At 62.0% G+C, this 19,174-nt stretch overlaps 4 protein-coding genes across 50 annotated transcripts in view; 3 read left to right on the top strand and 1 right to left on the bottom strand.

The window, feature by feature from the left end:
* C8H11orf80 (chromosome 8 C11orf80 homolog) overlaps positions 1-162 on the top strand; it is a 90,914-nt gene extending 90,752 nt beyond the window's left edge. For all 18 annotated transcript variants that reach the window (XM_049714165.1, XM_049714164.1, XM_049714177.1 and 15 more), the window contains one exon: positions 6-162. In XM_049714165.1, the coding sequence (XP_049570122.1) occupies positions 6-71 (66 nt within the window). In that variant the 3' untranslated portion in view covers positions 72-162. The remainder of the gene's footprint in view (positions 1-5) is intronic.
* RCE1 (Ras converting CAAX endopeptidase 1) lies at positions 156-13,563 on the top strand. Of its 20 annotated transcripts, none has more exons than XR_007478983.1 (9): positions 156-486; positions 640-742; positions 837-920; positions 1,171-1,249; positions 1,780-1,947; positions 2,074-2,145; positions 2,371-2,477; positions 12,848-13,012; positions 13,427-13,563. XR_007478983.1 is itself a non-coding variant. In XM_049714188.1 (9 exons), exons 1-9 carry the CDS (start codon positions 302-304, stop codon positions 13,429-13,431), a joined length of 942 nt encoding a protein of 313 aa, XP_049570145.1. In that variant the 5' UTR covers positions 156-301; the 3' UTR covers positions 13,432-13,563. The 20 variants fall into 20 exon arrangements, 19 of the variants coding, with proteins under 19 accessions (XP_049570145.1, XP_049570141.1, XP_033258249.1 ...); XM_049714188.1 differs by having other exon boundaries at positions 2,100-2,145; XM_049714184.1 differs by lacking the exons at positions 2,371-2,477; positions 13,427-13,563 and adding an exon at positions 12,659-12,732 and having other exon boundaries at positions 2,100-2,145; positions 12,848-13,361.
* PC (pyruvate carboxylase) overlaps positions 5,302-19,174 on the bottom strand; it is a 104,947-nt gene continuing 91,074 nt past the window's right edge. For all 10 annotated transcript variants that reach the window (XM_033402326.2, XM_033402330.2, XM_033402323.2 and 7 more), the window contains 11 exons: positions 10,122-10,266; positions 9,668-9,757; positions 9,356-9,577; positions 8,687-8,843; positions 7,867-8,107; positions 7,492-7,741; positions 7,022-7,266; positions 6,757-6,936; positions 6,430-6,678; positions 6,015-6,155; positions 5,302-5,932 (listed from right to left, as the gene is read on the bottom strand). In XM_033402326.2, coding sequence (XP_033258217.1) covers positions 5,684-5,932; positions 6,015-6,155; positions 6,430-6,678; positions 6,757-6,936; positions 7,022-7,266; positions 7,492-7,741; positions 7,867-8,107; positions 8,687-8,843; positions 9,356-9,577; positions 9,668-9,757; positions 10,122-10,266 — 2,169 coding nt within the window. In that variant the 3' untranslated portion in view covers positions 5,302-5,683. The remainder of the gene's footprint in view (positions 5,933-6,014; positions 6,156-6,429; positions 6,679-6,756; positions 6,937-7,021; positions 7,267-7,491; positions 7,742-7,866; positions 8,108-8,686; positions 8,844-9,355; positions 9,578-9,667; positions 9,758-10,121; positions 10,267-19,174) is intronic.
* LRFN4 (leucine rich repeat and fibronectin type III domain containing 4) lies at positions 13,853-17,175 on the top strand. 2 transcript variants are annotated; one of them, XM_004277993.4, is made up of 3 exons: positions 13,853-13,990; positions 14,439-15,797; positions 16,346-17,175. In XM_004277993.4, exons 2-3 carry the CDS (start codon positions 14,449-14,451, stop codon positions 16,905-16,907), a joined length of 1,911 nt encoding a protein of 636 aa, XP_004278041.1. In that variant the 5' UTR covers positions 13,853-13,990; positions 14,439-14,448; the 3' UTR covers positions 16,908-17,175. The 2 variants fall into 2 exon arrangements, with proteins under 2 accessions (XP_004278041.1, XP_033258248.1); XM_033402357.2 differs by having other exon boundaries at positions 13,989-15,797.

Genomic DNA, 19,174 nt, shown 5'->3' with positions numbered 1-19,174 from the left:
CGCAGGACGCGCTGTGGCTGCAGGAAATCTCCAATCTGTCCGAGTGGCTAAGTCCCGGCTCTGCGTCCTGAACCGGACCCCCTCCCGCCGCCTCCACGTCTGCCCCGCCGCTGCCGGGGCCGCATGTTGTCTGTAGTTCAATAAACCTACTCTGCGCGCGCAGTTTCTGCTTCAGTGTCCGGGAGGAGTCGGGGGCGGGGCTGGAGCCCGAGCCGCCGGGTGACGTCACCACGCTTCCGGCCGGAGCGGGCCTGGCAGCGGCGGGACCGCGTCACTGGGGCGCGCCGCGGGTCCGGGCGCGATGGCGGCGCTGGGCGGGGACGGGCTTCGCCTGCTGTCGGTGTCGCGGCCGGAGCGGCAGCCCGAGTCGGCGGCTCTGGGCGGTCCAGGCCCCGGTTTGTGCTGCTGGGTGTCCGTGTTCTCTTGTCTCAGCCTCGCCTGCTCCTATGTGGGCAGCCTCTACGTCTGGAAGAGCGAGCTGCCCAGGTGCGGGGGCTGCGCGCGCGCGCCCGCGCGCGCGCAGCCAAAACCCGCGCCTCCACGAGGCGGGGCTATGGGCGGAGCTTGGGCGAACAGAGGGTGGGGCCGCGCTGTCAGGAGGTGGTTGTGGTCCCCTTGAATTTACTGCCTCCTTCATAGGGACCATCCTGCCGTAATCAAGCGGCGCTTCACCAGTGTCCTGGTAGTGTCAAGTCTCTCGCCCCTCTGCGTGCTACTCTGGAGGGAACTTACAGGCATCCAGGTGCGAAGGAGGCGGGGCAGAGGGCAGCGGGCGAGAGGTCTCAGGGGTCATTGGGGGAGGAAGCAAGACTGATGCCCCCTTTCCTGTGGCTCAGCCAGGCACATCCCTGCTCACCCTGATGGGATTCAGGCTGGAGGGCATTTTTCCAGCAGCGCTGCTGCCCCTGCTGCTGACCATGGTGAGTGCTCTTGCTTTATTTTTCCTTCTCTGCTGTTTGTTATTAGCGTGACGCTTCTTTACGTGGCGTTTTATTCTAATCCTGATTGTATCCAGCTTTTGACTGATGGGAGACAAGAATTGTGAGATGGCTCAGGGCCCTCGGGTATGCATCTATGGAAGCTTGAAGTCTCATGAAGCCATGTCTGGGCAAGGGCAGTGGATTATGGTTTGAAACTTTCCTTTGATCGCTCCTGTTTTTCTGCCCCCAGATCCTTTTCCTGGGCCCACTGATGCAGCTCTCTATGGATTGCCCCTGTGACCTGGCAGATAGGTTGAAGGTTGTCCTAGGTGAGTCCTCAGGGCCAAGGAAAAAAGTAGGTACAGGCAGTCCAGGACAATGAGGTAAGGGGATCAGTGTGCTTATGGTGGGTCCTGGACATGAGACATGAGATGTTCTGTTTCCTCATCAGTAAAGCGGGAGCACATATCCGGTGGTCTCAAAGAGTTAGTTCCTGATGTCCAGTGAGGCCTGTAGGGACCCCAGGCAGTACTTGTCGTGGACAAGAAAGCATTGTCCGTTACTTCCCTTAACCTTTGGTTTCCCGAACTAGAGCTGGTTTGGGGCAAGTTTTGATGTTTCCAGAGTTTACAGTCAGGACACCTTGCCTCAGCTACTAATGCCTTCCCTTTCGGTCCCTTGAGACGCTGTTTTATACTAGGTCCGATAAGAAAATTTGACCCTTTCCTGTTCTCACAAGTATTTATGCCTAAGCTGAGTTTGGCCAGGGGGAGGTTGTGGCAGAGGGGCCCTTGGGGCCTCTAGGGTCATTTTGTTCAATAGCTAGTCACTCATTGCTTGCCCTGAATCCCCTCCCTAGCCCCTCGCTCCTGGGCCCGCTGCCTCACAGACATGCGCTGGCTGCGGAACCAAGTGATCGCCCCCCTGACAGAGGAGCTGGTGTTCCGGGCCTGCATGCTGCCCATGTTAGCACCGTGCACAGGCCTGGGCCCTGCTGTGTTCACCTGCCCACTCTTCTTTGGAGTTGGTGAGTTTGTCCAGCCTGGTCCTACTGAAATGTTCCTGGCATGGGAACCAAGAATGGGGTTTGGGGCAAGGGCAGGGCCTATAGGGCAGGCTGGGAGGAATGTGATGTGGTTCTCATCTTCCTCAGCCCATTTTCACCACATTTTTGAGCAGCTTCGTTTCCGCCAGAGCAGTGTGGGGAGCATCTTCTTGTCTGCAGGTGAGTCCTAGAGAGCTTGCCCGGGGCAGTCCTGGGTTGGGTGTGTGAGGGTGTCCCTGATAAGTCACTCTGGAGGAAGAATGGGGAACAGAGGGCTGCAGTATTGGAGGGGCCGCTGACCATGGGAGTCGGGGTGTAGAGAACAGCCTAGGTACTGGGGCAGGCAGCCACTGCCCCCAGGGGAAGGGGTTGTCTCTGGCTGATGGGTGTGCAGTGCTGGGGCAGGAAGGGCATGCAGGTGTGGTCACTCGAGGCCTCCCCGTCTCCAGCGTTCCAGTTCTCCTACACAGCTGTCTTCGGTGCCTACACTGCTTTCCTCTTCATTCGCACAGGTTGGTCCTCAGTCTCTCGGGTCCCCTGGGGCTCAAGGGCCCACAGGAGTGGGTGGGAGAATGGGAATCTGTGTCTGTTCTAGGAGCGACAAGTTTCTTCTACCGCAGTCCTTGAGACAGGCTGAGCCTGGGCCCTCGGCCTGCTGTGGTTTGAGAGCTGGCAGGAAGCACAGGCTGTGGTGTGTGGGTGGATGGGTGGGGCAGTGATCTCCTGTTTCAGGGGATGAAGGGTCTTAGCCCTGGAAGGGCCCGGGGAGGTGGTGGGGCTGCTCCATGAGCTACTCTGTCTCCCCTCCCCAGGACACCTGATTGGGCCGGTTCTCTGCCACTCCTTCTGCAATTACATGGGCTTTCCTGCCGTATGTGCGGCCCTGGAGCATCCGCAGAGGCGGCTCCTGCTGGCAGGCTATGCCCTGGGTGTGGGATTCTTCCTGCTTCTGCTCCAGCCCCTCACGGACCCTAAGCTCTACGGCAGCCTTCCCCTTTGTGTGCTTTTGGAGCGGGCAGGGGACTCAGAGGCTCCCCTGTGTTCCTGACCCACGCTCCTGTACACACTCCTATGAACTCTCATGGGCTTCCCAGCCCCTCCCCATCAAGGGGTACTGCAGGGGAGGAGCTGGCTGGGGTCCCCGAGAACTCAGGAATTTTTGTAGGGGATTGAAGCCAGAGCTAGTTGAATCCCAGGGACCAAGAGAAAGGAGTAGATATCCAAAGGATGTGGCCCCTCCTGAAAGGGGGTTGAGGAGCAGCCAGGAGTGAGGGGACAAGGGGCGGGTCCCAGGAGCCGTGCACTCCCTTCCTCACTTTGGACTGTTGCTTCTCTGAGCTGCTCTGTCCCCCCTGCCTCTGAAAAGCTGCTCGGGGGTGGAATTTACAAAAACCCTCCCCCCACCTTCCCAGGGTTTTCTCATTGTCTTTTTGCATCAGGACTTTGTATTGGGATATTAAAGAGATTTAACTTGGGTAACATGGCCTTGGACCTTTGGGAATTAGTCTCTTTGGGGTCTTGGGAATATGCCCCTCACCTGGTCCTGGCTACCTTGAACACTAACCTCTAGGCAGGTAAGCCTGGTAGGCATAGTTCCCTGAAGTACCAGACAGGATGGGAGCCTGTGGTTGCCCTGGGTCTGCAGCTTTCTCCTTCCTGAGCAAGGCCCCAAGTCCTAGCACAGGTGGGCCTGGGACTAGGTACCAGGTGTGGGCCCAGCTCATCCTGGGACCTGTGCCTATCTACCAGGATCAGAGTAGAACCCAGGGCCTTGACCCCAGTGACGGAGCCTCCAGCCTCTGAGAGGGTGGGGGAGTCCACTATGGGCCTTCCACCAGGACCTCCCCGAAGTCTACCAGCCTCACATTACACAAGAGGAAATAAGTGTAAACTGGAAGTTCAGTCACCTGGGAGGCTTCTTTGGCTCTCTCCACCTCAGACCTCTGCCACCGTGCCAGTCGTTTGGTCTCTGGAGGAACCCAGAACAAAGGTCCAGCAAGCATAAGCAACCCTGCCAAGCAACAGTGTGACTCAGGGTTCTTTCTAGAACTTGGTAGTGTTTTACCTGCTCTTCATCGTGTTTTTGGAATGGTTCTTATAGTCTCATTCCGCTGCCCCTAGGACACCCCCCCCCCACTTTTTTTTAAACATTCTTAATGTTATCCCTTTAGGTCCCATTCCAGACTCAAGGAGGTTGTCCCAAGTCCCCTTCCCTGAGGCTGGTTGTCGAAGGAAAGGAAACCGCTGTGCAGTCACTCCCCAGAGCTCCCGCAGGTTGGCTGTGGCTAAACTGGATCTAAAAGGGCATCGTGACAGTCACATACCTACCTCCCTGGAGAGCTTTCCTCTCCCCCAGCCTGTGTAGCAGCTGTCAGGGAAGCCAAGGAATTGAGTACAGGCTGGTTTTAGAGGGTACATTTGGGATCTGGGAGTCGAGAGAGGAGGCGGCCCAGGACCACACCAAAGGTTAGATGTAGTACCCTGAGAGCACTAGGCTGGCAGGGTGCTGGGATGTACTTCCTGCCTGGTCCCCTGAGGGTCAGGGGATCTGGGCTCTGTCCCTCCTCTTCCTTATGCTCCTGCTCAGGAACTGCCCAGGATCCCCCTGCCTTTCTCTTTCCTCACCATCCTTACCTCCCCTGTGCGGTGGGCAGCGGTGCAGTGACACGGGCAGGATTGCTGTCCCACCCCACAGGTGAGGGAACTGCAGGGAAGAATTGGGATTCTCCCGAGGGCTGATTTGGGGGTCAGGGGGTCAGGCAGGATTAGATCCTGGGACTCAGTCCAGTGCTTCTAACCTCCCACCAAAATCCACACCCAGAGGTTCCCACACCCAAGGGTCTCGTCTGCCTCTGGAAAGTGGTGTCTGTTTGCATCTAGTTCTGGATAGGGTGGTGGGTTGGTCCCAGCTTAGAAAATAAAGCAGTGTAGTTGAGAAGCAAGTCCACCAGCAGCCTGGGTTTGAACTCTCTCTGCCTCTTAACTAGCTGTCAGGTCCTGGACAAGTTATTTAACCTGCCTATGACTCCATTTCTGTGTCTATAAAATGGGTGAAAGTGTTAATAGGTGTTGAGTTAATAGGTGTTAAGTGCTTGGAACAACCCCTTCCCCAGCCCAAGCTCTCAGTGACAACTAGATTATCCTATTTGGGGTGTGTATACAATAGGCACTTAGTAGTGACGTAAAACCAGGGCCACTGTTGTCATCCTCACTACCCTCCTAGGAGGAAGATACAACTGACTGCCCCCCTGCCCATGGGGGAGTCCAAGAGGCAGCCCTGCCCCTCTGCCGTGTGGCACTAGGGTGGGGTGGGCTGCACAGGACCCAGAATGGAGGGAAGGGGAAAGCCAGTTTTATTGAGCGAAGTTCTCAGACCTGGGACTTAGGTTTCCCCTGCAGGAGGCAGGGCCCCTAAGTCTGCTTCCCTAGGTCCCAGGCCTGCCTGCACCCCCACCTGTAGTCTCCAGCAGGGGGGGACCCTTATTTGGCAAGGGATGAATATGTGAGCGACTGTCCACCGGCAGGGAAAGGACAGAGGGCAGGAGGAAAGGCATGGGCCACCACAGGCAGTGTCTCTCCTGCCACAAACAACTGAGGACAGGAGCTCCAGGGCCCGGCCTTCCTGCCCTCGGGCACTGGCTGGCCTGGGCCTGCCCTGGCAGCGCAGCACCTTGAAGGCTTGGGGTGGGGATGGCCAGGCTGCCAGTCCGGGGCAAGATCACTCAATCTCCAGGATGAGGTCGTCACCCTCCAGTGTCATGTCTGTAGTCACGTGGACCTTGCGGACAGTGCCCTCCACGGGCGAAGTCACTACAGTCTCCATCTTCATGGCACTGAGCACACACAGAGGCTGGCCCTTGGTCACCTTGTCCCCTGCTGCCACCTTGATGTCTATCACCTTCCCAGGCATGGGTGCCCCAATCTGGCCCTTCACATCCTTCAGGGCCTTGGGGTGGAAGTGCATCTCCTGCAGACAGGGGAGAGGACGTGAGACACCAGGCCCTGCCCATCCCCACCGCCTGGCTGGCCCTGTGGCGGGGGGGCTGTACCTTCATGGCCTGACTATCCTTGACCAGAATGGATCGCAGCTGTCCATTGAGCTCGAAGAAGACCTGCCTCTGGCCGGCCCGGTTCAGGTCACTTATGGCCAGGGCTTTGATGTGCAGCGTCTTGCCTCGCTCCAGCTCCACCTTCAGGGAGGGTGTGGAGGCTCAGAGCTGGGATGGGGGCAGGTGTGGGGAGGGCAACCCCCTGACCCAATCCCAGGCAAGTCCCCCCTCTCTGGGTCTCAGCTCCTCCCTTGTAAAGGCCTAGCTCCCTGGTCTCTTAAGGGTACTTTGTGAACCCATAGCTCACGAGGCCCAGTGACGGCCAAGCCAAAGCCTGGCACTCTAGATGTGCTGGGGTCCTTAGGGATAGCAGGAGTGCTGGGGTGGAGTGCAGATGGGTGCCAGAGCCACTGACCTCAAACTCCTCTGCAATTTTGGGTCCCTGCAGGAAGAGGCGGGTGTTGAGGCTGTCCAGGGGACCAAAGGTGGCAGTGAAGTCCTTGAAGTGGGCAAAGACGTCGGGGTACATGGCCGCTGAGAGTACATCCTCCGGGGTCACCTCCTCCCCATGCCGTTCTATCAGCCCCTTCTCCAGTGCCTGCAGATCCAGGGGAGGGAGGGAGGCTCCGGGCCGTCCCTCCACCCTTGGCAGGTCCTTTAGCACCTGGGGTGCAAAGCAGAGGGTCAGGCCTGATTCCTGGACTCCCCTCCGCCCCAGCACGTTGTGCTGGCCCTTCCTTACCTTGGAGCGAAGGGGCTCAGGGAACCCCCCGTGGGGGACGCCAATGTACCCCTGCAGGAACTCCACCACTGAGCGGGGGAAGGACAGCTCTTCTGCCTGAGCTTCGGCCTCTGCCCGGCTCAGCCCATTCTGCACCATAAACTGGGCCAGGTCCCCCACGATCTTGGAGGAGGGGGTTACCTGAGGAGAGGGGACCCCTGGGTTAGGGTGCCAGGCACCGTATAGAGGCCCAGAGGCAGGGGTAAGAGCACTGGGCCTGGCTCACCTTGATGAGGTCGCCCAGCATCTGGTTGGCCTCCACATAGGCCTTCTTGACCTCCTTGAACTTGGAGCCGAGCCCCATGCTATATGCTTGGAAGTGCAGGTTGGTGTACTGGCCCCCTGGGATCTCATTCTCATACACATCAGAGTTGCCAGACTTCATGGTGGCCGTGCAGTCAAAGGCCGCATACAGTCCCCGGGCCCCCTCCCAGTACTCACTGTAGTCAAACACACGGTCCAGGGGCACCCCTGCAGGGAGGCCAGAGGCGGAGAGGGCTTGGAAATGTGCTGAGCTTCCAGATGCTCCTCCCAGGACCCCAGGGCCAGGTCAGGCCACATCGCAGACGTGGCTGATGGAAGGCAAGACCAGGCCAGGCCGGAGCATCTGGATTCTAGGATATGCCCAACTCTGCTGGGACTGGTGAGGGCTGCAGCTCTGAGAGGGGAATGGCCTTGGGCTGCGGCTGTTCCTACCTGTGTCCAGGGGAGTCCCTCGGGTACAGGCCACCAGGGCCCCCATGCTGGGCTGTGAAGTCATTCCAGACATGGAGTCAGCTGCCACGTCTACCACATCAGCGCCTGCGTGGGCACAGGCCAGCATGGCTGCCACGCCTGCCCCTGACGTGTCGTGGGTGTGGATGTGCAATGGGAGGTCAGGGAAGCGGTCTCGGAGGGAGGTGACCAGCATGGTGCAGGCCGTTGGCTTCAGCAGCCCTGCCATGTCCTAAGGGAAGAGGGGAGGAGAAAGAAAGACGGTGAGGAGGGGGCGTGACATGGGGGGGATGAGGGACATGGTGGGGATGAGGGACATGGTGGGGAGACTCCTGGGGGTGGGCTGGGCCCAGGCACCTTGATGCACAGGATGTGGGTGCCAGCTCGCACCAGCTCTTCAGCCAGGCCCATGTAGTACTGCAGTGAATATTTGGTACGGCTGGGGTCGGCCACGTCACCCGTGTAGGAGATCGCGGCCTCCACCACACCACCAGCACTGCCCGCCGCCTCCATGCCCAGCAGCAGGTTGGGCAGGTAGTTGAGGGAGTCAAAGACCCGGAAGACATCCATGCCATTCTCCTTGGCTACCTCACAGAACCTGAGTGGGTAGGAGATCTCAGGGGTTAGCGCCATCCCACTCCCTGCAGCACATCCTTTTCTGCCTCCTGGCCCACTTGCAGCCCCTGGGGAATAATATCTGACGGTCGGGTCTGGCAGGGGGCGTGGCACCCACAGAGCCAGGGGGCACCACAGTATGTCCATAGTGTGGACAAGGCCTCTCCAGGGCAGCCTGGGCTGGGCAGGGTCGCCCCAGCAGCATCCGGCAAGGACCGGAGCTGTCCTGTGCTAGTCGCATGCAGTGGAGCTCAGTCTGCCCAAGTTCGAAGAATCTGCTGGGGATTCTGCTTTGCAAAGGAATGGCAGGCTGAGGGAAACAGTGAGGCCTGGGTTTCAGCCCCAGCTCTATACCACGTGGCCTGGGACAAGTCACCTGCCCTCCTGGGGCCTCCACTGGAAGCCCTCCCAGTTCTCTGACTGTAACTTGCAGCCCTTGCTGGGTACAGCTACCGAGAGACTTGGTTTCAAGCCCGCTGTGGGGAGCACAGGTCATTGCATTGTGGCCTGGCACCTGCTGGGCCACATCGTGCAGTGTCTGCCCACCCCACCCCAGGCTCACTTGAAAACCACATTGTCGGGGTAGTTGGTGTAGCCCACAGCATTGGCCCCCCGCAGCAGCATCTGGAACGGGATATTAGGGACGAGCTCCCGGAGCTCCTGCAGCCGCCGCCAAGGGCACTCGTACAGGAAGCGCATCGCAACATCAAATGTGGCTCCTGCACAGGGACCAAGAGGCCCAGGTCAACCCCGAAACGTCCTGGGGACCCCACCACGCCCTGCAGCTCTGCAGCCTGAGCCTCTGGCCCTACCACCAGGCCCTGCTCATCTTCAGCACCCCTCGCGTCCCAGCCACAATTCCTGCAGACTTTTTCCTTTGCTGATCTCTTGAGACAGCTCAGGTTTACTGTGTCCTCTCTGCATCCGCTTTCACAGCCCTCACCCCATACTCTCTGTGCTATAATTAACAGGCAGGCATCTCCTCCCTGACCCTGAGCTGCCTGGGTCTCAGCTCTGCGATCTCATGCCCAGCACCAGGACTGGCTAGAACGGGCATCAGTCACTATTTGCTAAACACATGAATGTCGTGCCTTGTTCCGTTCTCACTCGTTCCCTCAGTGTTAACATCTTTAGCTATTCCTGGAGAGCCCGAGTCGCCTGCCTGTACTGTGGATACCACATTCCTGCCATGCACTGTCCCACATCCCATCCCATCCCTCCTCCAGCCTACCTCCCCAGTTCTCTATGCTGAAGAGTTTGCTGAAGTTGTGGGCAACATAGGGGGAGATCTTTTTGAGATCGTGGGTTCGCACACGCGTGGCCAGCAGTGACTGGTGGGCGTCCCTGAAGGTCGTGTCCATCAGCAGCAGCCCCTGGTGGTTCCTCACCGCTCGAGCAAAGCCCTCGGGACCCTCCCGCAGCAGGATGTCTCTGAAACCAGCTGGGGGCAGGCCTAGGGCAGACTGGGGCGTTAGCACTCATTGTGCAGGGGGCAGCCTCCTCTTTGTCTCCCCTATGAGGTGGCAGAATGAATCTCACCTACCTATGGGCACCACAGGGACAATAGGGTCCGTGGGGCTGGGGCTGGCCTTGACGGGGATCGGGGTGGTTGGGCCGTTCACCATGACGTGTCCTGGGGAGAGAGTGGGCAGTGGGTCAGGGCAGGCTGGGCAGAGCCTGAGTTGAGGGCAGAGAGTTGCTGGGCTTGGGGATGGGGGGATTCCTCCAGGATCCCTGGTCTTCCAGCTAGCCCGTCCTCTCCAAAGCCAGGGCCTCCTGGGTCCAGGCAGTGGGGACCTAGTGACGGCCACATGGATGGGAAAGGGGGCCTCTAAGATCAGGAGCAAGGAAGGTGGGCGGGGTGGGAGGGTGAAGCAAAGGAAGAAGGTGCAGGACCAGACTGAGGACAGAGGCAGGGGCTGCTAGGAAGCTCTCTGGGCAGGGAGCCAGAAGCAAGGCATCTGGGAGGGGAGAGAAGGGCAGTCTCGGGGCCGGACCAAGGTAGTGCAGCAGCTTCTGGGCCCGGTTCTGTGCAGGCCGCAGCTGGAATAGCTCCGGGTTCTCATCGATGAACTGGGTGTCCACGGTGCCTGCCAGGAACTGCTGGTTGTTGAGCACGTTCTGCAGGAAGGGGATGTTGGTCTGCAGGACAGAGGCGGGTGGGAGGGTGTCACTGTGCAGCACAGACAGGGACAGGAGAGGCTAAAAGTGCCACCCTAGGCTAGCACAGCTGCCCAAGTTCCCCAGGGCACCATGCTGAGGCTGAAGCCTCCCTGCGGAGTGGCGTTCCCCCATCTCCTCACCAGACCCACCCCCGTTCTGGCAGAGTCCCCTAAGCCGTGAGGGGCCTGAGCCCGTCCTGCCCTCCTTGCTTGCCATGGAGCATGTGCTGAGCCCCACCTCCTCCTTCCTCAGGGATCTGGAAATAAGCACCTCCTCCCACCCCACAGCCTAGATGGATTCGGCCTTCCCCACAGCGGTGCGGCATAAAGCAGTCCCCTCTGGCCCTGCTAGCTGCACCTCTTCAAAGAGGCTCCCACCTCCAGCACCCTCCCCGCCACACACAGCACACGGCCATGCCCTGACAGTCTCCCTACGGCCCCTCCTTCCAGTTAAGGGGCCACCTTCCCAGCCTTCTCCTGCTAACAGCTCCCAACGGGATGTTCTCTCCCTGGGCTTCCAAGACATCTTGCTCCCCTCCTCCTCCCTGGTCCCCACTGGGGGCTCCTCCCACCCCTGCAGGATGGAGTTCTCAGGGCTGTCACTGGGCCTCTTCCCACACAGCACACTCTCTCTGGGTGGCCTTGTCCTGGGCCTCCAGCTCCAGACCCAAAGTGGAAATGCCTCCTGGGCATCTGTCCTTGTGTGTCCCTCACACAAGCTCATCAGGTCCAAAATCAGCTTCTCTCACCCAGTCCTCTGACTTCTGCTGGGTGTCTCACCATCTACCCAGTTACCAAAACCTCCACTAAAATCACCCTCACCCCCCACTCCTGTGCCACTGGTCAAGCCAGACGACTCTACCACAGCCATCTCTAGACTCTGTGACCCCTGTCCTCAGGCCATGCCCTCTGCCAGGCTTCGTCATCATGGCCACCTCTAGCCACACCAATCTTGCCTTGTGCTCTCACACCTCCACACCTGCCTGGTAAGCTCTTCCTGGAAGTCTGAACTCGAAGACCACCTTTGTCCTCATCCCCCACCCTCACAGTGGAGCCGGATGCTCCCTTTCTAGGACTCCATGGGATCAGCTGTTGGAAAGTTCCTCCCTCAGCCTCATCATCTTTTGCTTGTCTGTATCCCTCACATGCCCGGGAGCATGGGTGCTGTCTGAGGGACCGGTGCCCACGTGCTTTGTGCACAAGGGCCCCCAGGTCTGCTCGTTAAACAGCTGGGTGACAGAATGACGCTAGGGCAGGGTAAAGTCCAACCTAGAGGCCACATGGGGGCCTGGGAGCCAGCGCTGAGAGATGCCCCATGACTGCAAGTGGAAGGGATTCCAGTGTACGTGTGCCTATGACCATATGGCTACAGCCTGGCTGTTACTTCAGAGAAGGCAGCTCCATGTGTCACCCATTCGTGATCTCTGTTGGCACCTTCAGTTAGGGACTCCAGGCCCAGCATGAGCTGCTGGGCCCTGCTGCTACTGTGAGATCCTACCTGTTCCCCCAGGGCTCCTATCACCTGGAGGCCCGGAATGGGAAGGGTGCCTCCCCAGCCAGCATCCCACTGGTGGCCACTGCAGAGTGGGGCCCAGCCGACATTGCCTCGTGCCTGTCTGGTGTGACCAGTCTGCCTGTCTGCCCCTGAGACTAGTCAATGCTCCTCTTAAAGAGATGGGGACATTTCACCTGCGCCAAGGCATGGCATTTGAGATGAAGAAACCAGTTAAACCATCTAAAGAACCTAGAGCCACCTAGGGGTGGGAAGGATCCTAAGAGGCCTCCCCTGTCCCACCCTGCATGTCCCTTTTGTAGACCCCTCCCCCTTTGTAATTTTCGGAGCCTCTGTCATCCCATCTGTACTCCATGGGGATGGCAACCAGGCCCATCTGGTTCCTGATGTACCCCAACTCCCTGCACAGAGTGGAACACGATGGATGCCAGTAAACACGTACGCTTAGAGTGAATGAAAACATTTTTGATGGGGAGAAGAGGAACAAGGGGATATCTAATGCCACTGAGCAAGAGTTGACCTGGCCTAGGATCCAGTGCCTTCATTTTACAAATGCAACAGCTGAGGCCAAGGGAGTGGCAACGGTAAGAATGGCTTCCAGCGGCCAGGTGGCTCAGCCCCTCACAGGCTGCTTCATTTCTTCTCTTCTCAGCCCTATGAAGCACGTAAAATTAATACTCTTTGGCATAGATAAGAAAATTGTCTCAGTGGTTAAAAAACTTGTCCAAGGTTACCTGGTGTACTAGGCAGGATTAGAGTTCCGTCTGTTTCCCTGAGGTAAGGGAAAGGATCTGAGTAGCCTGAGGACCAGGAAATACTTGGGGGAGGTGGTGACTTGCCTTGTTTCCCATCTGGGCAGCCACGACGAAAGACCAGAGTGCCCGACCTGGTTCTCAGCCCTCAGCGCTCCCACCCAAGCCCCGGATCTCGGAGGTAGAAAGCAGGGAACTCACGCCCCCCCACCCCGCCCGCCACTAACACACACACCCCGGGAGCCCCTTCTCAGCTGATCCGTCTAAGCCGAGCTTGTCCCGGGCCACTCTTCCAGGGAAATGGCCCGGTAGGGGCAGAAGCTGGACGGAGGGGCCGCCGGCACAGCCAGGACCACTGACGCACAGCTTGAAACAGCGTGCCACCGCCGGCCAGCTGGGAACCGCGCCGCGCACACCAATTGGGTCGGAGGCGGAGACCGGTTGGCTCCGGAGCGCACCAGGCAGGGCGGGGAGCCCGGGAAAGAGGGAGGGGCCGGCAGCGGGGGCGGAGCACGGCGCCAGACCCAAGGCCGAGCCCTCTCGGCCCCACCCCGCGGGAGCCGTTCCTGGGGGGAGGGGGAGGCGACGCCCCAAACCCTCCCCTCCCCCCGCAAGGCCCGTGTCTGTTGGGGACCCTCCACGTGACTTGGCAATGCAGAACGGTTATGACCTTCAGCGTGTGTCTGTGAATGCAAGGGTCCCAGCAACAGTGCGGGTTTGCACCCGGCCCTGCCTGTGGGTGCGGGGACGTGTGGGTGTGTGGACATGCGTGGGTGTGTTCGGGAGGGTGCCCAGCGACATGTGACGAAGACTCTCTCGTCTCTGGGAGATGGTGAAGGGGCCCGCGGGCTGGCGCTTTGTCTGGCTGTCTGCAGAGTGACGGTTCGCGCAGCGGCAGCAGGCGCCAGTGCGGTGCAGGATGCAGGGGCGCCAGGGTGGCCGGGGGCGCGCGCGCCTGTGCCAGGGTGAGTGCACTGCGGCGGCGCCGGGGGGCTGCGCGGCTGGTCCGCGCCGGCCCGGGCCTCGGGCGTGACCAGGAGCCACCCGTGGGCTCTGCAGTGGCCGCGTATCCGGGTGACCTCGGGAGCCGGCCTGGGCCCCGGTGGATCCCCGCGAGCCCCTCCACGTCCGCTCTCCACGTGCGTGTCCACGGTGCGCGTGCTCGTTGGCTCGCACCCCCCTGCCTGTCAGTGCTGCTACTGCCGCTACTGCCGCTGCTGCCGCCGCCGCCGCCGCCGCCGCCGCCGCCGCGCCGCGGAAAAGGTGCCGGGAACCGAGTGAGCCGGGGCCGCGGGCCCGAGCGCCATGGGCCGGAAGGCGTGCGGAGGGCGGCTGGTCAGCCCCGGGCCTCACCCCCGCGGGAGAGCCGCCTGGAGTCGGCAGGGGCCGGCCGGGCCCATGGGGAGGCCGGCCCGCGCCCCCTGATCTGCGGACACCAGGTGAGGGGGCCGCGGGGGACAGACTGGGGGTTGGCCAGGGAGGGGCAAGGGGCCACGGGAGGGGTTGGGGAGGGGTTGGGGAGGGGCACCTTAGCAGGCGGGGGAGGGGATGGCGCCGAAGGGATGCCGGAGATTCCAGGGGACACCGGGGAAAGGAAGTTCCGGGACCCTCCCTGCTCTCGTGGCCACCTCCGCTTCCTGCCTCAAGCCTCACCTTGTACCCAGAGCCCGGACTCCCCCTAACTGCTTGGGGAATGTGACCTTTACTCTGGGGGCCCTGGCCCTGCAGGCTCCAGCCCTCTCTCAGCCTTGGGGGACCCCTTGGGCCTCTGACCCTGACCCCACCGCCAGGCCAGGCTCTCGAAGCTGGCCCCTGAGACTGGGTCTTGGGGCAAGTGGGCACCTGTGCCAGACCCACCTGTGCCTGGGCTGTGACCCTTCCCTACAGGGCGCTCACCATGGCCCCGCCGCTCCTGCTGCTGCTGCTGGCCAGTGGAGCGGCCGCCTGCCCACTGCCCTGCGTCTGCCAGAACCTGTCCGAGTCGCTCAGCACCCTCTGTGCCCACCGAGGCCTGCTGTTCGTGCCACCCAATGTGGACCGGCGCACAGTGGAGCTGCGGCTGGCTGACAACTTCATCCAGGCCTTAGGGCCGCCAGACTTCCGCAACATGACGGGGCTGGTGGACCTGACGCTGTCCCGCAACGCCATCACCCGCATCGGGGCCCGCGCCTTCGGGGACCTGGAGAGCCTGCGCTCCCTGCACCTGGATGGCAACAGGCTGGTGGAGCTGGGCACTGGCAGCCTGCGGGGCCCCGTCAACCTGCAGCACCTCATTCTCAGCGGCAACCAGCTGGGCCGCATTGCGCCGGGGGCCTTCGACGACTTCCTGGACAGCTTGGAGGACCTGGACCTGTCCTACAACAACCTGCGGCAGGTGCCCTGGGCCGGCATCGGCGCCATGCCTGCCCTGCACACCCTCAACCTGGACCACAACCTCATCGACTCATTGCCCCCGGGCGCCTTTGCCCAACTCGGCCAGCTCTCCCGCCTCGACCTCACCTCCAACCGCTTGGCCACGCTGGCGCCCGACCCGCTCTTCTCCCGGGGGCGCAACGCCGAGGCCTCGCCTGCCCCGCTGGTGCTGAGCTTCAGTGGGAACCCCCTGCACTGCAACTGCGAACTGCTGTGGCTGCGGCGGCTCGCCCGGCCGGACGACCTGGAGACCTGTGCCTCTCCGCCCAGCCTGGCCGGTCGCTACTTCTGGGCGGTGCCTGAGGGCGAGTTCTCCTGTGAGCCGCCCCTCATTGCCCGCCACACGCAGCGCCTCTGGGTGCTGGAGGGCCAGCGGGCCACACTGCGGTGCCGGGCCCTCGGCGACCCTGCGCCCACCATGCACTGGGTCGGCCCTGACGACCGGCTAGTCGGCAACTCCTCCCGAGCCCGGGCTTTTCCCAACGGGACCCTGGAGATTGGGGTGACGGGTTCCGCGGACGCGGGGGGCTACACCTGCATTGCCACCAACCCTGCTGGCGAGGCCACAGCGCGGGTAGAACTACGAGTGCTGGCCTTACCCCACGGAGGGAACGGCAGTACTGAGGGGGCCCGCCCGGGGCCCTCGGACATCGCCGCCTCAGCCCGCACTGCTGCCGAGGGCGAGGGGACGCTGGAGTCTGAGCCAGCCGTGCAGGTGACGGAGGTGACCGCCACCTCGGGGCTAGTGAGCTGGGGGCCAGGGCGGCCGGCGGACCCCGTGTGGATGTTCCAAATCCAATACAACAGCAGCGAGGACGACACCCTCGTGTACCGGTGAGGAGGGGCTTTGCAGTCCGTGCCCCCAGCGCCACCCCTGCCGCCCTCCTCTGAACCCTGCCCCACCCCTCGGGCTTGGCTACCTCTCCTGCTCCTTCTGCCTCCTCGGGGCTTCCACACACCCCTCCTCAGCTTCTGAGCTGCCTGGGCCGAGTGGGGGCTGCAGGGGGAGGGGAGGGGGAGGCCTCAGACGTGGCAGAGCGGGTGAGGCCTCGGGTATTGGCGGCCGTCTACATTTAAGCTCGTGGGCTTGGCCCGCACACGCGTGGTGTTTGTGCGTCTGGCGTGTGATTCTCCACCGCCTCAAGGCCAGCCCTGGGCCCGGGTGTCAACGTGCACACCTCTCTGGCCCCTGACAACCGGCTCCAGGGCCACACGCGCCTGTCTTGTTTTCTCTGCCTTCTTCAGTGAACACACAGGCCCGTATGGTCCTGGGGAAGGGGGAGTTCAGAGCTGGGGCCTGGGGGCGTGTGGTGAGGCGGGTGGGGGTGGGCTGGGGCCTGGGCCCCCTTGCCTGCACTCTGACTGCCTGCCCTTGCCCACAGGATCGTCCCAGCCTCCAGCCACCACTTCCTGCTGAAACACCTGGTCCCGGGTGCCGACTATGACCTCTGTCTGCTGGCCCTGTCACCCGCTGCTGGGCCTTCCGACCTCACAGCCACTAGGCTGCTGGGCTGTGCCCACTTTTCCACGCTGCCAGCCATGCCCCTGTGCCACGCCCTGCAGGCCCACGTGCTGGGTGGGACCCTGACTGTGGCTGTCGGGGGGGTGCTGGTGGCTGCCTTACTGGTCTTCACTGTGGCCTTGCTGGTTCGGGGCCGGGGGGCCGGGAATGGCCGCCTCCCCCTCAAGCTCAGCCACGTCCAATCCCAGACCAACGGGGGCCCCAGCCCCACACCCAAGACGCACCCACCACGGAGCCCCCCGCCTCGCCCCCAGCGCAGCTGCTCCCTGGACCTGGGAGACACGGGCGGGTGCTACGGGTACGCCAGGCGCCTCGGAGGGGCCTGGGCCCGACGGAGCCACTCTGTGCACGGGGGGCTGCTCGGGGCCGGGTGCCGGGGCATGGGGGGCAGCGCCGAGCGGCTGGAAGAGAGTGTGGTGTGATGGCAAGGGAGCCAGCCCGGGGTGGGCGGCGGAGGGTGTGGGGTGGGCAGCCTCCTGGCCCAGTGGGTCAGTGCTGCCTGGGAGTCCCTCCTGGTTTTACCCTGGGTCCCTTGGGAAGGACAGGGGGCGCTCTCCTTGGTTCTGGCCTCCAGTCGGGCAAAATGGGACAGGTCCCTGTGACAGGTGCTCACGGCCTCCGAGGTGGGGGCTACAGCCACCAAGTGCAAGTCTTGTTTTTCTTTATAATAAAATTACTGGGGTCACCTCACCGCTAGTCTCTGGTCTTGCCCTGCTAGGTTTCCTGAAAAGAGAGGGGGGACTCCGGGCCAGTGGAGGCACAAACAAGACGGGGTCAGTGCTGGGGCTACCAGCCCCGTGGAGGCCCAGCCAGCCTGGGGTGCCCTCGGGTCCTGGAGTGCTGTGGGGCCTAGCACCTCTGTGCTCTTTGCCCACGTCTGAGCGCAGGGAACGCCCCTTCCTGACAGCGCATGGGCAGGATGTCTCGCCCTCACCTGGCATGGGCGTTACAGTGCACTGGGTAGCAAAGGGAGCAGGTGGGAGGCGGTGCAGCCCTTCTGGGCAAAGGGACCTGGGCTGGTAACGTTCTTAGCAACTCAGTAAGGAAGTCCCCATTGGCTCCCGTGGGTGACAACCTTATTCACCATCGGCCAGGGCACCTTCTGGATGTATAAAATGTCACTCCAAAGGGATTGGAAAGGGACTTGGAATCCCATTGCCCTGCTCTCAGTCTGGGACCCCCCAGAAGGTTCCTGTCAGGGATGCAGGCCCTGAGCAAGATCTTGGCTCTCAACTGCTCCACTGATGCCCCTCGTGGCTTTGCTCTTGCTGGACACCCAGGGGCAAACACCAAGGGGGACCACGCCCACACGGCCCCTGCTCTAGTCCCCACCTCAAGGAGCCACAGTCACGGGGCGGCGTGCCCTGCCCTGTCTCCTCCAGGCCCAGGTCCCCACCAGCCTCTGGCCCAGACAGGCCTCCTCCAGCCTTCAAACAACCACTGCTCCTGGGCATCAGCTGGGAGGAGTCAGTGCTCCAAACACACTTCCGGGCACGTGTGGCGCAGCCCGTGCACCCAGTGCTTCGAGGACATGCAGGTGCCCGGGTCCCGCTGCGGAGGGTGGGCGTGGCACCCCAGGCCTGCTGTGCTGCACCTGTGCTGAGGGGTGTGTGGCCCTTTCTGCCTAAGGGGGCCCACTGTGGCTCTGATGGCAGCCCAGTGAGAGTTGGCGCGATAAGGTGTGTGCGTACACATGTGGCAGGCCGAGCTCACACACTTGTATGTGTGCATGGCATCGACACACACGTGTGCCTGCCCGCCCAGCCCCAGAACACATACCTGGATGTGGCCCAAGAGAGATCCTGGTTTAAATAAAATGAAACAAGGTCTTCAACAGAGAAGAGCAGGAGAGCGTGAGCCCTGCAAGGGGCCGCGGAGAGAGGGTGGAGAAGGCACAGGGGAAGGCGGGGGAGGGCAGGTGGCCTGCAGGGCTGCGGCGCAGGGTTGGCAGGGCCAGTGGCCTGGTCCAGGTGCACATTTGGGCAGGATGCTGGTGCCCCAGCGTGCTGTCAGCCTCCCACCTTCCTCGGCCCCTTCAAGGCCCCCGTGGCCCTGGTCTCCCTTCTCCACCTGCCAGCTCTAAGGCAGTGGGCGCTCAGGAGCCCTCCAGCCCATAGGACAGGTGGAGGGTCCTATGGCCCACGGGCACAACCACGGGGGGACCAGCCGGGGTCACCAACAGAACAACACAGAGCAACAGAAGCAGGCAGGCGAGGGGTGGGGTGGCCGGGCCCCCTGCACACTGGCCACCCCCCACCGGAAGCAGCCCTGGGACACCGTGGTAGGAGACCAAGCCCCCGCAGCAAGAAGCGGGTGGAGCACACGTCATGACACGTCTCTGCCACGTGTGCAGGAAATGGCCCCCCGACCGGGAGCCCTGAGGCTCCTCACGGAAGTGCAGAGGCCCCATAACACGGACCCTGGGAGGTGGGCCGAGCCCCACAGGCTCCTCCCTCCCACGTGCTTTTTCAAAACGCTTCTGCACCCTCGGAGCACCTGCCAGACACTGTGGAGCATGTCAACAGGTGAGGGGAATGGTGTGGGGCTGAGAGAGGACAGCGCTGCCCATGCGCCCCAGACCCAGCGCCGAGCCTGGACGCAGCAGGGCTGGAGCAGCTGAGGAGAGGGCGGTGCGGAGGGGCCGTCAGCCACCCAGCTCCCCGTGTACCGTGCGCAGGGCCGTCAGCCA

Source organism: Orcinus orca, chromosome 8 (assembly GCF_937001465.1).
Source record: "Orcinus orca chromosome 8, mOrcOrc1.1, whole genome shotgun sequence".
Taxonomy (NCBI): Eukaryota; Metazoa; Chordata; class Mammalia; order Artiodactyla; family Delphinidae; genus Orcinus; species Orcinus orca.
This window is presented reverse-complemented; position numbering and strand designations above follow the sequence as displayed.

Coding starts and splice junctions, on each gene's coding strand:
- RCE1 (XM_033402358.2), top strand. CDS start 302: ATGGCGGCGCTGGGCGGGGACGGGCTTCGCCTGCTGTCGGTGTCGCGG. Junction 487..639: donor TGGAAGAGCGAGCTGCCCAG/GTGCGGGGGCTG, acceptor CCTCCTTCATAG/GGACCATCCTGCCGTAATCA. Junction 921..1,170: donor TGCCCCTGCTGCTGACCATG/GTGAGTGCTCTT, acceptor TTCTGCCCCCAG/ATCCTTTTCCTGGGCCCACT.
- LRFN4 (XM_004277993.4), top strand. CDS start 14,449: ATGGCCCCGCCGCTCCTGCTGCTGCTGCTGGCCAGTGGAGCGGCCGCC. Junction 15,798..16,345: donor GACGACACCCTCGTGTACCG/GTGAGGAGGGGC, acceptor CCTTGCCCACAG/GATCGTCCCAGCCTCCAGCC.